Genomic DNA, 16,992 nt, shown 5'->3' with positions numbered 1-16,992 from the left:
ATATAATGATCCAATCTAAATAATTTTTTAGAAGATTAAAATAAATACTTAGGTAAAATACCCCTTTGGAATATATTGTTATCATGAAAAATACTCACATTATAGCATAACTATGCTTATGATTTTTGTTTGTTTGTTTTGAAAATTGAAAAATTTAAATAAGACTTAAGTTCATCTTATTACCACCCCAACTTTCAAGATAATAACTATAACTCATAGTAACAGCAAATTTACAACTCAACAAAACAAGAAATCCCACCTAAAGCATCTACTAAGTGTGATCATAATAAACCCACTTATCACTTTACAAAAATAAATCCAAAGGTAAAGCATCTACTAAGTGTGATCATAATAAACCAACTTATCACTTTACAAAAATAAAATCCAAAGGTATGGGATGACAAATGGTTTTCCTAAGAACTTGAACCATTTTCATATTCATTATGATATTTTCATGCTTTTCGAAAGTGGCATTTTAAATTTATCCACCACTTCATTTATTCATTATTATTTAATGTTAGACTTCATCGAGGCTTTGGGACTTTGATCCTCCATCTAGAGTTCTGTAGTTCCATCTCTATTCAACGATCTCTCATGGACGCGTCAAATGATTTAACCCAATTTTGTAGGTTCTCGTTTATTTAACTACATAATTAGATCTACATCTTTCATCCCTTAATTTATACCAATGACTTCGACATCCGATATATAAACTGGAAAGGTCAAATTCCTTAATTTTTATATCGAAGGCGTCCCTGGTTCTGCCAAAAGTTCCATTGCCCAACCTTTGAAGTCGAAAATGGCTTCAGTGTTGCGATCTGCGATGAAGATGGTCAAGGAGAAGGGTATCGCAAATTTCTGGAAAGAAATCAAGGAAGAAGGATTTCTGTAAGTTCCATTATTGTTATTTCGAGCCTTATTAAATTCTCTCTCCCATTGAAAATGTATGCGAATTTGGTCCAGTTTCTCCATGTATTTGAACTATAAATATAGACTTAGGTTACATTTCTGTCGGCAGATATAAATATAGACTTGAGGTTACATTTCTAGTCAGTATATGGAGATTTATATTGACACCGCTAAAGATTGCCTTACCTGAATTATCTCACATTTATCTTCCATGGGGCATATCCTATGTTTACTTGGGCTTCCTTACAGTCAAATTATTTACAATTATTATTATTGCTATTAGTTTCAAAATTTGGAAATGCTTATCGAATCACACTCAAGGGTCTACATCCCAAACTGCACCCTTCCTTCGGCTTAGGTGCCAAAGTCTGAGAGTTATCTATTTCGTCAGCCACCAAGGATTTACACTTGCTTATTTATTGGGAAAATAATGCCATTTGGACGGGACAGGCTGTGGTGCAGCGAGAAGGGCATCTTGGTGGAGCTTAATACTGCGTCGACCTCCTCAGTGAACCAATGCCACATAAGCATCCATTTATGTTTTTGTAGCATATGTACTTTTTTTCTTTTTCCAATTTCAAAAAACCAAATATTATGTCCAGCTCGAATTGAAAAACAAAATACAGGGGGAAAATAAATACCCACCACCACGGGGTAATAAAGAAGCAATAATATTTGTCCCCTCGAAAATCAACTTTCAAAAACAGATCAGGGGCATCAAACATACAATGTGTCCTAGCAAAATCATCCAAAATTATTGGCACAGGACCATGCACCAAAGAAGCATAAATATCATTCATGTCTAACTCAAGGGATCACCAGCAGCAAGCATAAAAACATTAAATTAGGCACAAGCCGCAGATGCTGAAGATTCCACGTCATCAACTTTGAGCTCGGGCCATTCATTTGCTCATGGCGGATCGTCAAGAATCATTGACTGTCTCCCATCATCATCCTTCGCTCAGGGTGGCTTGGCCACCTCCCGCATCCATTTATGCATTGAGAATTGTTTCCTGTTATTATGGCATATTCTCATTCAAATTGCACAGAACTGAATCTTAAAGTCCTTCCATTGTTTATGTGACATCTCAAGGTTCACCGCCTGCTTATGTTGTTGCTGCCTGATGCACCTTTTTCTTGTAGCCATCATTATAACTGGACACCCTTTCTCTCTCGTTGACATGTGAAACCCTTTTAATTGGATATTTTTTGCTATAACATTGCCTTGCATAATCCTTTGGTCAGGTTTAATTCATAACAGCTGTGTTCCTTTTTGAGAATGAATTAAAAATGAGTTCTTGTAGCTTTGCACCCTCATGCAGATCTCTGTCACTGGAAAATAAGCTTCATGGATTGCCAATTGCAATTTTTTTGTTGGAAGTGCTCCAAGAAACAGGCACTGAGGCAATGCATGTACAGGGCATACTTCCTTTAAATTAGATTCCATGTTTGACAGGTAATTATTCTGCCAAAACTACCGGGGATTTACACTCAGCTTTATCCCTTTGGAATACGACCTTCAGGTGTGGCAGGTCACAGTGAGAATGGAACCACAGTGGATGGCTTAATATTCTGTTAACCCTACTAGCGAATCAAAGTCTGGCTGGCTTGAATTGCAAGTTTGAAGCTTAGAAGAGTGAGAATGGAACCCAGTGATGGCATAATATTCTGTAACCCTACTAGCAAACCAAAGTCTGGCTGGCTTGAATTGCAAGTTTGAAGCTTAGAAGCTTTTGCTTATGGTCATGTGAATTTAAAGAAACGAACAGTTGACAATATTCAGATTTATGTTTAAAAAGTAAAGGTGTCTCGGTGGAGCTGATAGGAACCATGCAATGGGAATAATACTCTGATGTTCTGTCCGCAAGTCTTTTTTATCTAGGATGCTAGCATGTTGAGATGCAGGAATGCCCAATCATGGTGATATCTAAGATAGGTTCCTTTGCAAGAAAAAATTTAGTTCAGTATCAATTTAAGAAAAATGACTTCAGTCAGTATAGGTGATATTAGTACGTTACAACTTAAGGGAGGCAGGAGCGGGAGGGGTTATTCTTTGCCCCAACAAAACTATAGAAGTAAACTATTCATGGGGATTGGGACATCAAACAAATAACCATGCAGAAGCGTATGCCCTTCTATAGGGTCCATTGCTAGCCCAGGAAAGGCATATTTCATACATTGCAATCATTGGAGATATCTAGCTGATTATTCAAAGTTTAATCAAGGAGGTTCTCCCCAAAGATTTAGTGCTAAGGGCAATCCTCAAGAAGATTTGGGGATCATTGGGAAGATTTACATCTCATGAACTCTATCATGTTTTAAGACAAAAGTTAAAACAATGCCTTAGTAGATGAATTAGCAAAAGAAGGTACATCTCTAGAGAAAGGAACTTTGAGATTTAATGGAACACCAACCTTTCAACCATTACCATATGGCATGGTCTATGAAGAAGAAATTAAAAATGGTTGTGTTGGGACAAGTGGCAAGCGAGGAACCAAGAGAATATGCAATGGAAGTTCAAGTTCGAGGAAGGGCGGTGGCGAGAGTTATCAATGAGAAGTGAACTTTGGGTCAGTGGTAATATCGACATCCACATGCAAGGATGGATTTAGTTATCACACAGTACTGATAGGTATGAAGCTCATCTATGGTACAATATATGGTGGATTTACAACAATTTGAAAGGAATGGAGAGATTTGCATCCTTGAACTTTGTGAAGAGAGATGTAAGGCTTGTGACAGGCAAGTCTATTACTCATGTGATTGGAAATGGCAGTAGGGAATTTTGCATTGATGGGAGTTATGATTGGGACTTCGGGTTGGATGGACAAAGCATCAAGAGGCCAAGTAAGAACGAGAGAAAATTTGGTAAGTTCATGGCTATGCTTCCTTTAATTGACAATGTTTTCTCCCTTTTAAATTTGGTATCAAGTTGGTTTTGTCATTTGCTATTGATTTCGTCTTAGGGAAATTGGCATAATTACAGGAAGAGGAGTGGCAGATTAAATTTGGTGGAGACATTCGAGGATATATTTGATGGCCATCGATGACTGGCTTGGATGGTAGATTACCCCTTCCTTTATATCTCAGTCATCTAGTGGGGGTGGCTGGGATCCTCTTAAACAAATTTAAAGTTTTTTGTTTTGTGGAGGCCAAGTGCTCCCCCGGTGTGCAGATTTTGAGCATCTCTGTTTTGAACTTGAGGAAAATCATTAACAACTCTATGACTATTAATGTTCGACCTAGTGTAGTTGGCAAGGCCTTGGTTTTGGGTAGATTAAGTCTCTTTGCCATCGATAGAGGGAAATTTAGACCCAGGCTAGCACAAGACTTGGGGGAAACCCAACGGTGGTAAGATAAAATGCCTATTTCCTTCTTCTATAGAGCACTTATTTTCTTTCATCTCAGATCTTCAGTGGAATGAATTGAAACATTCTAATATTTAGGAAATTTAGGGGATGGGGTATTGTTGAAGGCCACTACTCCACAATCGAAGTTCAAACTCCTAAGTTCCGTGGGGTATTGTTGAAGGCCACTACTCCACAATCGAAGTTCAAACTCCTAAGTTCCCCTGTTTGATTATGACTTATATGTTTTAGGAAGTGATTGGAACTGTAAATTTGCTTGTTGTTTGTAATTTTGTTATCAATCCATAGAGTGGGAGTACTGCATTTTGTTGGGCCAGAGTAGGAAAGTGAAAAGGTTTTCTGTTGGACGTAGTTTGGGATATTAGCCAGAAGGTTTAAATTTTAGTGGGACAAAATTTCTCTAGTGTTGTAGATGGAATGATGCGGCCTTTATTGAAATTTGGGTAGCTCAAAAGGTATTTCCGAGTGGAGAAAACCCATCAAAAGTGAGTTTGTTGGGCAATTTACCCAAAGTTCGGGTTTTGGACCCAAATTTGTGTGTCATATTCCTAATTAGAAAATAACAATAGTTTCCAAAAACATGAACTAAAAACAATAATTAAAATTAAAGAGCAAACATCCAAATCAGAACACGAAAGAAAATGAGTAGAATAACTGAGCCATTTTATTAATCAATGGAAATCTGGGTACATAATGAGTAAGAATAATGTAACTTGGGCTTGCTATGCAAGCTAGGCAAACCCCAGGTGAGATCTTGCTGACCCAATTGTTGAAATGGCTCCAAACTGATAATACGCACTGCCTAGGAAATCTGCTACAGGCTACTAGATGGAACTGGACGTTCTGCTCAAAATAATGCCCAAAATGCTTTGAAATTTCAACTCTGAACTCCTATCCCAAAACCCAAAAAAACCCAGAAATGGTTTGGGCTAAATCCAAAAGATGAAGAAGCCCTCCAAAATGGTGCAAATGGCTCTCTGGTTGGCTATACACCCTATGGATTTCTGCCTTATATATCACTCAAAAAATTCTGAAAAATTGACCCCGACCTCTACACATCAATCCCAACAAAACCCAAAAAGGGTTTGGTCCAATTCTGGTTGACCCAAATGACCCCAAAAAGTGTGAATGGCTCTGCCAGGTAGACTCTGCACACTGCTGAAGATGCTCTGCTCAAATCTGCTCCAAACAGTTGTTGAATAGCCATCCAAACTCCACACAAATTCTCCTCTGAAAATAGGCTTTTTCTCCAACCCGTGTCTCTCTCGGAATCAATTGCTCCTCTCTCTTGCACAAGCTTCAGCCAATGAGCTCTGCGCACTGCATAATGAGAGAAATTCGGCCCTGGATATTTCCTCAATCTCTGCCCTGCAAAATGCCAACAAACTCTTGCTACAACCAAGGAAAACTCTCTCCAAAAGCCTGGAATCACTAACCCACAACTATTGCTCCAAAATATGTACTGCGAACTCCTCTTGTGCCTAGGAAATGCGCAGAGCTGATCTCATCTCCTGCAATAAGCTCAAGGGTAGCCCAATTTGATTCCCAAACTTCCTCACTAGGGAGACACTTGAAGATCTCCGAAATGAGTGTGGAATTCTTGTGCTAAACAACACTTTTCTTCTTGTGCTAAACAACCCTAAGAGAAGATGGAAGATGAAATGTAACAGTCAAAAGATGATCAACAAATGAGTCCATCCTCCTTTTGTAATTTCTCCCCATGCTTCTTGACTCAATTATTATTTTATTCATGGGGGCCATTTTCCACTAAGTGACTTTTGCCACTATTTTAATAAAATAATAATTTGCCGCCAATCTCCGATAAAATATTACTTGCCACCTTTCTCCAAAATAATATTTGCCCCTTTTAATTAATATTACCAAAAATTGGGCAAAATTTCCATGCTCACAAAATTGGGGATATTACGTTATGGGTTTTAGACCTAAGTAATAAATTTTATATTGTAATTATTTGTTAAATTGGTTGAGTGGGCAAAACCCTGGAGTACCAAGGGTTCCCTAAATGACCTAAGACAAAAGTATTTATAGAGGAGACCAATGAAGAGGTCAACATACCATAGCAATCATCCTTGTGAAGAATAACAAGTCTAGAAAGAAGCCGTAGATGTCTAATGGAGGCCAAGTAAGGTGAGGAGATTTGTCTAAGGAGGACGAGTTGCATCCCAAGAGAGGCTAAAGACTATGGGACGTGTGAAAGAGGCAAGCCGAGTATCCCATCTACTGGAATTTGGAAAGGAGTTTGGATGAGGTTCTATGCTAAAGAAGGATGCTGGCTGGGTTATTCTTGTAGTCTGTTTAGTTCAAGAAGGAGGTGCGAAAGCCCTAAAAGGAGGCAAGAAGCCCTAGCTCTGTAATCAGAAGGATGAAAGGCCTCATATACTGAATAGAAGGGCTGTTAGGCCTTAGTTTTCTAAACAGAGAGAGGGTTGGGAAGGGACCGCAGTCCATTTTGTGGTTAGGATAGTCCTAAGAGGAGGCCAAGAACCTCAACTGGTGTGATTAGGAGGTTTGAGGTGCTTAAAAAGGCCAACGAAGGTGGAGAGGGCTGTTGTTTGTTGAAAGGAGAATTGTTGAGTTGATATTTAATGAAGTTTGTTTGGTTATGGATATCTGAACATCATGATTTGACATTGCTAAATATAGTGAATGGAAGGGAATTGTCCACTGTGAGCAGCTGGGTGTGCAGGGCAATGAAAAGAGTCATTTTCCTTTAAGTCAAGGTGGCAAAGGATTGCTAGGACAACGGGCTAATGGAGCTGATCTTCTATGGACAACAAGATTGAAAGGGCTGATTGAAAAGGGAGCTCAACTAGCAAGTAAGTTGTGAGTTTTGGCTTTGTATTGTTGGGTAGATTGAAGGTCTAAAGGATTAGACCTCAAGCCCTAGATTTTGTATACTATGTGTACAAATTTGTATCAGGTTTCACAAGGGGCCATGATCCCTAGTACGGGAGCCCTAATGGTTTCTTATTTATGGACTAATGAGAAACAAGTTTTGGGCCATATATATCTATATACTTTATTGTTTCATTGTTGTTATATTTCCACTGTGCAAAGTTGTTTTTGATGGAGCACTGCTAGTGTGTTTGTGTGCTAAGTCTAGCTATAGACTAGACCTAGAGTGTAAGGAATTTCAACATCGTATCAGAGCCAGATTTGAAGGGTAGGTGGATTAGAGTGTTCACAAGTGTCAGCTCAGGAGGGAGTTGTGAAATTGTTGCGTGGTATCAGAGCCAAGTTTGAAGGGCAGGTGGATTAGAGTGTGCACAAGTGTCAACTAAAGAGGGAGTTGTGAAATTGTTGCAGGAAGCAACAATATTGCCTAGACATGGAGCAAAAGGTTCAATAAATAAGGTGCTTTGGCATGGACGGGGTAGCTTCGTGTGGATGATAGGTTGATTGCGGGATAGTATCTTTGTTGGGTTGTGGAGTTGCACATTTGGCAGTTGTACCATTTGCACATGAGGTATTTGACCCAAAAGGATGAGCACATTTGTAGAGTTGAGTTGCAGTGGTATAGAGTGGATTATGCCCAGTCTTTAGTCATAGCTCGGGATTGTCTTTGGAAGGACACAAGTTCAGTAGCAACACTTTCCGCGAGGGAAACAAAATGAGCGAGTGGAGGTTGTGTTGAATCATAGGGAGTTTAGCTTCAGAGGAAGACTGCAAAGGAACGTCACCTGCCCAATGGAAGTTTGAATCTTTAGGTTCATGAGAGAGTGGAGTGTTTAGCCCATGCAAGGACAGTCATGAACGACGTGAAATACTCATGGTGGTGCAAGGAAAGTTGTAGCTCATACAAGGATAGTTATGGAGCACACAAGGAAAAGGCATGTTGCATGTAAGGAAAATCATGCACCATGCAAGATAAATCTTGGCCAAGTACAAAAGAAGACGTGGCACACGCGAGGATGGTTATGGCCATGCAAGGAAAGTCATGGCTCATGCGAGGACAGTGATGGGCATGCAAGGAAAGTCACGAATCTGGAGATTTCAAGGAGCGATGGAAATACCTTCCTCACTAAGAGGGAGTTTTGAAATTTGAGTAGCTCAGAAGGTCTTTGCGAGTGGAGAAACCCATTAAAAGTGAGTTTGTTGGGCACTTTACCAAAAGTTGGGGTTTTGGACCCAAAGACGTGGGTTTGGGATTGTTGAAAATGTAGTGAGTAAAGGTCTTATGGCTTGTGCCTTAGCTAGTGAAGACCTCAATTTGTCTTTCTTTTAGCACGAGTGCTAGCTTATGAGTTAGACTTCAGTTAGGATGAGTTTATTTCCAATTTATTGGAACAATCATCAAGATGGAATGCTTAGAGTTGGAGCTTCAATTAAGTGGAGTCTTCATCAGTTTGACTACAGAATGAGGTGGCAGTTACAAGTTTAGTTAGAGTGAGTTAGTCCTTAGTCTTGATTGAAGGGAGAACAAGTTAATACTCCAAGTGTTGATTGGAAAAGGAACCAGAATTTGAGTTTCTAGATTGAACTAGGCCCCTTGCATGCTCGAATTGGGTCTATAAAGAGGAGGACGAAGGCACTTGAAATCATAAGTTTTGTACATAAGGTTTGTGAGACAAGACAGTTCACAAGTTTGTACATGAGTTTGTGAGATCATTCTTTGATTGTGGAGTGCGCAGAATTGAGAGCTTGTGTCCTAAGAAATAGGAGATCACAAGTTCACAAGGATTTAGGAGATTGTGTGTGGACAGATTTGAGGAAACTTGTGTCCTAAGAAATAGGAGACCACAAGTGTGCAAGAGACTAGGAGGATTTGTGCTACAAAATAGGAACCAGACTTGCGCTAGGAAATAGGAGGATTTGTGCAAGGATTTAGGAGGCTTCTAGTGCACAAAGATCAAGGAGAAAGGATAAGGAATTGCAAGGGCAAGTCAAGGTATTCAGCAGGGGAACAATTGCGTGCTAGAGGGCCAAGATCAAGCAGTGATCAAGGAAGGCCGAGATCAATTGTATCAGCTGAGATTAGTGAGAAGCAGCAGAATGCTTTCTCAAGGAACAATCAATAAAATACCACAACAAAGATAGCAGCTTTTCCCTTTTGGGTTTCCTGGGGTTAATAAGCATGTCAATTTTTGTGATTATGTTTTTCTCTCTCGTTTTTATTTTGCTGCTTACAAGTTGTTAAGAACCTCTGTATCTTGGTGAAAGTAAATTTAGTTCAGAAATTGTTGCCTTGTTTTCAGTTATTCATCTAAGTAGTTGTTGAGTTTCATGGAAATTTAATAGGGACCTAAGTAATCAATTTTATATTCTAACTATTTGTTAAATTGGTTGAGTGGGCAAAACCTTAAAGGACCTAGGGTTCCCTAAATGACCTAAGACAAAAATATTTATAGAGGGGACCAATGGAGAGGTCAACATACCATAGCAATCATCCTTGTGAAGAACAAGTCTAGAAAGAAGCTGCTGATGTCAAGTGGAGGTCGAGTAAGGTTCTGGAGAGCAGATTTGTCTAAGGAGGATGAGTTGCATCCCAAGAGAGGTCGAAGTCTGTTGGACGTGTGAAAGAGGCAAGCCGAGTATCCCATCTATTGGAAAGGAGGCTGGACAAGGTTGTTTGCTAAAGAAGGATGCTAGCCAAGTTATTCTTGTAGTCAAGAAGGGGGGGCTGAAGCCCTAGAAGAAGGCAAGGAGCCTCAGATCTGTCACAGAAAGGCAGAAAGGCCTCAGACAGTGAATAGAAGGGTTGTTAGGCCTCAGTTTTCTGAATAAAGAGACGGCTTAGGAGGGGCCGCAGTCCTTTCTGTGGTTATTACAGTCCTAGGAGGAGGCCGAGAACCTCAGCTAGTGTGATCAGGAGGTCTGAGGTGCCTAAGAAGGCCAACGAAGTTGGATAGGGCTGCTGTTCGTTGAAAGGAAAATTGTTGAGTTGATATTTAGTGAAGTCTGTTTGGTTATGGAGGTCTGAAAAACATGATTTGGTGCTGGTAAATACAGTGAACTGAAGGTAATTGTCCACTGTGAGCAGCTGGGTGTGCAGGGTAATCAAAGGAGTCATTTCCCTGTGAGTTAAGGTGGCAAAGGACTACTAGGACAAAGGACTAATGGAGCTGATCTTCTGTGGACAACAGGGTTGAAAGGGCTAATTGAAAAGGGAGCTCAACCAGAAAGGAAGTTGTGAGTTTTGTCTTTGTATTGTTGGGCAGATTGAAGGTCTAAAGGATCAGACCTTAAGCCCTAGATTTTGTATAATATATATATTAGTTTGTATTTGGTTTCATAAGGGCCATGATCCTTGGTATGGGAGCCCTAATGTTTTCCTATTGATGGACTAATGAGAAATGAGTTTTGGGCCATATATATGTGTACTTTATTGTTTCACTGCTGTTACATTTCTGCTGTGCAAAGTTGTTTTTGATTGAGCACTGCTAGTGTGTTTGTGTGTTAAGTCTAGCCATAGACCAGACCTAGGGTGTAAGGAATTTCAACAACCTTCATGCAGGTTTTAACCTTGCACGGGTAATTCCTGCAAACAGATTCTCAATATAAAACAAAAAGGATTCAATAGCACACACAAACAATTTGCACAGATTTTACCTTGGAAAGCCAAAACTGGGAAAACCAGATTGATTTTCTATATCTCTAAATGATTACACAGCTGCTAAACAATTCCCTCTTCAAAGAGGGTTTCCTTTTGGGGAAAAAACCCCTAACATAACTTCTGTCGTTAGATTTGCGACTTAATGATGATTGACTATGAAATTACAATATTTTACAAGGCGAGTTTTCCAAAAGTTTCACTTCAGGGGCGTTGCTCCCAAAAGACCTCGCCAAGGGGGCTGCTGGCAGTTGTACGGTGGGGGGCAAGCAACCCTGTTAGGAATTGGAGTCCAAACACGGCTAATCACGCAAAGAATATAAGACACCCAACACTTCAATCATGGAAATGAAGCAGTTGTTAGAAACTATCACACAATTTCAATACGAAAATAAGACATAATCAGCCAGTTTCTAGCTTAACCACTGTTATGGAGCTGTTAGTCGAGCAGAGAACTCAAATACAAAGTAATAAGGATGAGCTATTCAGCCTTTGACAATAAATTGAAGGTATTCAGTTAATTATGAACATGTGACATCAGGACCCATCCTTCGGTTGCCCAACTAATCCCTGATCTCAATGCAACATTCATGCCTCCAAATGAGAGTTCAGCGCAGAGCAAAAACACTTTTCCTTAGTGTGCAAATGTTGTCATGTTTTGTTGGTTTGTTGGCATTTATATGCATCTAGATGTAGCAGGGCTGATAGAAAATAATTGAAAATTTTGAGCACAATCAGTGCACTGGACAATCTAAGGGTAGTCAATGATGTGAACCAGATATGGAAATTGTCCTATTTTGGATGTACTTGCTGTGTTCACAGTGCAGACTTTTAGCAATACAAATGTTCTCGTTCTCGTTAAAAAAAGATATTAGTACATTACACCTCTCCAACTAAGAACAATTTTAGTTTTCTTCCTGCTAATTAAACTTTCTAGAGAAACACTAAATCTTACTGCAAGCCTAATTCATTTCATGAAGTCCCCAAACTTGAAATTAGCTGCAGATCACTCCCTGAGAGATTTTGGTTTTTGTATTTACCACATTCAATGCAAGTTTGTAGTTTAGCATTATGACTTAAAGTTGGCTTTTAAATAAAGTTTTGGTTTAACAAAAAATACTTATGTATTTCTGTTGCTTTTGATGATTGTGCAGGAATTGTATTGTCGATGGCAATCTTATGTGAGTACAAGTTCATATTGCATGACATCACTGTCAGGAAAAAAATGTTTTTAGTTTCTTATATTTGGTTAACTGAGGATAATGTTATGCGTCAGAAATATTTTCACCTTTAACAGGCAATGAATAAATATTACAGGCGAATTAAGAAGTATTTTTCTCTAATGATATTTTTTAGGTGATAATTCTTATACTTGTTTCACAAGGTAGGTTGAAGTACAATGACAGGCTAGATATGTTTGGTTGGCAGCATCAGACATGGATATTATCATAACTCTGTTTTTTCTTCTCTACACAATTTATTTTCTGTTTAACCTTTTGGCTTTTTGACTTTCCACAACTCTTTACCTTCTGTGATCATTCACTTTTAGCAAGCCTTCATTTTCAGATGACAATTTGCTTTGTTTAATTTTTTTTCTCGGGCCTTGCACCTTTTCTTAACCATGGTAGTTCTTATCTCTTGGTCATGACCAGGGATAATTACCTAGCTATGTCCTCTAGCAATTCCATGCATTAATTATTTAATTCCGAGTGCTTAGGTTCCATTAAAGTCTTAGACCCAATAGGAATCATGTGGGGGGATTTTGCTTTTTTAACTTTTCTGTCACTTTCATGAATTTAGAGTACTGTGTATGTGTGACTAACTCTATATGTCAGTATTAAACTGTTATCTGCTTGTAAAAACCTGTACAATCTTCAAGATAATAATGTTATTTCCCAATATCCTTTGTTTGGATGTACTTCTTAACAAGATTGATGTACTGTTAAATGTACATTTGTTTCAATATCAAATACTATTAGTACTTGAGGCTACTTATAGGTCCCATGAGTCTGTTATTTGCACTAATGAAGATGTGCTTTTTTTCTTCAATTTTGGTTTGTGTGGTGCCTTGTAATAAGTAAGACAATAGATTGGTGATGAACTATTGATTTCTCTGTTGTTTGGAATGATGTTCTGCAACGATTACTAGATTTTGTTCAAACATCAGACCATTTTTAATATGCTTAAAAAGAGAAATAAATGTTAATCTGCTTCAAGAGCAGTCCTTTGAAGAATTTGCAATACGTCATATTTTCTAATGACATGCAAGGTTATACCATATGATTCACAACACATGGTATAATGGCAAATCCTTATTCCTATTCCACCTTGACAGGGAGTAGGTTGGCTCTTATAATTCCTGTCTCCACTAGCTGATCCCGCATTTGCCCACTTCTCATTCCTTGAGATGATGGTGACTAAATACAAGCTTCTCTCCAAGGGCATTTTGGAGGAGGCTACCCTTGACTCTTAACCCCATATCATCTAACACTGCACTCATGTGTTCACTTGAACTCAGCCCCATGCACTACTAGAATGAGGAAGAGTGCAATCTCCTTCATAGTCAACATCATTTTGCTCTTTCACACAACTGTCCCTCCATTTCCCACAACCAAAGAAATCACAAGCATCTCCTCCATTGCAAGAAATGTAATATCCTTAACACAAGGAGGTGCAAGCTTCTTGATGTTAGCTTTTGAGGTTATTTCGTACATGTTTACACCATGTTTAAGTGTGTTCCATGATGGACTCGTACATTAGAGTGTCTTACACTTGAGTTGCTAGACCTTATATGGATGCTTGAATGATACGTTTCTCGGAGTGTTGGAGACATATGGAGCTTGGTGACCTCTTCCTGTAATAGGCACATGAAGGAAGGTTGCTTGCTTGGAGGACGCCTTGCAATGGAGGAGGAGTGTTTGGCATTCAGGAGGAGGGTGTTGAGCCCTAGACAACATGGGGTTGCTTGGTTACTTGCATTAAGGTTTACACTTGACTTAGGGAGTGGCCATGTAGGTATGGTTGTCCTTAAGGAGGCAGATTACCTTGGAGATGCATTGAAGCCTTGGAGGAGCATTGGACCTTGGGGACTAGCGCTCTTGCCTTAGAGCCTTGCTTGTTGGTTCTAGTCACCTTGGGGCTTGACACGTGTCATTTGGAGTAGAGTGCTCCACATGTGTGGATCTACTTGTGTCTTGTAGTTTTTACTTGTAATGGACTAGGTGTGCTTGTCATGACTCATTGTGGACCTCCTTTACCTCTGATCTAGGTCGATATTGGTGGCCACCCGCCTATTCCACTCGGACCCCTACAGTTGTTTCTTTCAGTTTCCTTAATTGTAGCACAAGTTACTATTTTTGGCAGTTTTTGGGTTCTAAAATTCTAGAGCCGTTTTGAGGGCCTATATGATGTTTGTAGATCTTCGAAACGAGGTATTATGATAGCTAAACGACATTCATATGCCAAAGTTACAACCCCAGGAAGTTGATGTTCCAACTAACCCTAGCAGGGCCCACAAGCTTTTGGTGCTTCATCTCCTAGGGTTATGTTTTTTGATGTTTAGGGTTTCCTGTTGTTTTTTAATGATAAAAAGGCCTCCGAGCCACATTGTTACATAGTTCAAAAGGCATAGAGGCGCCACATCTCTTCTTAGAGATAAGCTACCATTGCCTGAGCTAGTTTATTTCCTTTCTACATGTAACAATTTTTAGTACTTTGCTATTAATGAATTGAAGTTATGTTTTCGCTGTATCTCTGTGTTTATGTTCATATCTGTATTTCATTTCGTTCCTTCATAAATTTGAATCACTGGTATCAGAGCGGTTTTCTTTTTCTCTGTTTTTCTGTGCATGTCCCCAATGAGGTCGGGGTATAAGGAGTTAGGCTTCGAATTGGTTGAACCTTTGCATGACTAGCCTTGCCGACCCCGACAACCTCCCATGGCGGAGAAAAAGAAAGACGAGTGAGCAGGAGGTCCTTTCAAAATATTGCTCGGAGAAGCCCTCGAGCGACAAAGGAACGCAATGATGGACAACTTTGCGCAGATCCTTTGGTGGATGCCATCGACGACGCCTCTTCATCCAGTAGTCACTTAGGACGTGCTGCTCCCTTCAAGGTACAAGTAAACTTCGATATCAAATAGATGCAAATGGTATAGATAATGTAGAAATTTCTGTTTTTCCACCCCGGTTTTCAGTTTCTCCTTATTTCTCCCATATAGTTAAATGCCCTTTCCCATAACCATACATTTAACAACTGAAAAAATAATTTTTTGCTGAAAACACAAATTCTGGAAATTTTACAGAACGCTGGAAATTGCAGAAATAAAAATCAGCAGTAACAAACAGCTATTAAAACATATTTAAACACAGAGATTTTTGGTCAATGTGACTCTGAAAAAACCCCCTACAACTCTTGGGGAAAACCAGTTTGAGAGCTCTTCTTTATTTCTGGAAAATGCCTTTTTACAGTGAGAAAATTTTCAGCAAAAATTTCAGCAAAACAAAGTTTTTTCAGCAAGCAAACTTATCTCCTTTTTCAGCCTCACAGTCAAACTGAAAACTGCTGTACGGAAGTACGACCATACAGATGTACAGACTGTAAGGCTGTATGGACCGTACAGACTGTACGGATGGCCGTACGGACTGTACGGATAGACCTCGGTTTCTGTGCAAAAAATCGCCTCCTTGAAATTTGTGCCCAAAAATCAGCGTTTTACTGTTTGCTCAGCAAAAATCTGCCTTTTACTACTTGTTCTTTCAGTTGTACGGATTTGCTGAAGTGCTGCCTTGGAATATGTGCCAAGCTGCTGCCTCCTTCTCCTTCTTGTCCAGAAATCTCCCTTGCTCTCTTGCTCTCCTTCTCCCAATCTTCTCATGAAAGAATGAATGATCTTTTCCTCCTTTTCCTCCCTTAATCCAACCCTAGGTGACTTTTGGGTGATCCCTAAATCCAATAGCTGAGATAGATTTAGATCTATGGCTGAGATTAAATGCTCATTTAAATCTCACTTTCTATTTTTTTAATTCACCCCACTTTAATAAAGACCCACTTAGTCATTTATTTCCAAAGTCACTTTTCCTTTCTAATTTTTCATTGACTTTATAAAAGTCACTTTAAAATTAGACTTTAGTAACTTTATCATTTAAAGTCACTTTTAAATTAGATTTGACTTTATAAAAATTATAAAGTCACTTTAGGAGAAAAATTAAATTCTTTTGGACACTTTTCCCTAGGCCAAAGATCAAAGCCTTAGGGAACCACCTGTCCTCCGGTACCAAATTTCAACACTCCCTCTTACCGAGGAAGGTGTTCCTCACCACACCCATCTTGTCTATGAAGTAGACATGCTTGCCCCGTGGTAAGGCTTTGGTAAGAATATCTGCAACCTGCTCATCAGTGGAAATATACTCAATCTTCACAGCGCCCTTCTGAACACAGTCTCTGATGAAATCATATTTGATCTCGATATGCTTTCACCTGTCATGAAATACTGGATTCTCCGTGAGTTTAATGCAACTCTGATTATCACAGTAAATCATTGAAGGTCTCAACGACTGACCAAATAAGCCAAACAACATCTTGCGAAGCCAGATGGCCTCACAACTAGCTAGACTGGCTGCCATATACTCTGCTTTCGCTGAACTCAATGCTACTGACTGCTGCTTCTGGCTGAACCATGACACTATTGTCGAACCCAACCCAAAACAACACCCTGAAGTGCTCTTCCTATTAGAAGCACAACCTGCCCAATCAGAATCAATATATCCTGCCAATCTCACTCCATTCCCCTGCCTGTAGTCCAGACCATAATCCACTGTCCCCTGCAAGTACCACAAAATGTGTTTTGCAGCCACCCAGTGAACCTTCCTAGGCTCACACATAAATTGACTCATCGTGTTGACTGCAAAACAGATATCTGGTCTAATGTTGACCAAATACATCAAGGAACCACTCAGCTGCCTGTACAATGTGGGATCCACCAACTCAGAATCCGAAGCATGAAGCTTCTTCCAGTTGGTAATCATCGATGTCGACATGGGTCTACAATCCTCCATGTGGAATCTGCTAAGGATGTCCACACTATACTTCCCCCGCCCCAGGAAGAAATGCCCCTCCTCCTGCCACACCTCCAAACCCAAAAAG

At 39.6% G+C, this 16,992-nt stretch overlaps 1 protein-coding gene across 1 annotated transcript in view; it reads left to right on the top strand.

The window, feature by feature from the left end:
• Positions 1-558: 558 nt before the first annotated feature.
• LOC149234366 (NADH:ubiquinone oxidoreductase, 17.2kDa subunit) overlaps positions 559-16,992 on the top strand; it is a 98,499-nt gene continuing 82,065 nt past the window's right edge. Inside the window, exons 1-2 of the mRNA XM_089371818.1 lie at positions 559-888; positions 12,003-12,029. Of these exons, the coding sequence (XP_089227944.1) occupies positions 800-888; positions 12,003-12,029 (116 nt within the window). The 5' untranslated portion in view covers positions 559-799. The remainder of the gene's footprint in view (positions 889-12,002; positions 12,030-16,992) is intronic.

The sequence above is a fragment of the Pinus tabuliformis genome, chromosome 8 (assembly GCF_031772625.1).
Source record: "Pinus tabuliformis cultivar Carrire ecotype Pingquan chromosome 8, CPIR1, whole genome shotgun sequence".
NCBI classification, from domain to species: Eukaryota; Viridiplantae; Streptophyta; class Pinopsida; order Pinales; family Pinaceae; genus Pinus; species Pinus tabuliformis.
This window is presented reverse-complemented; position numbering and strand designations above follow the sequence as displayed.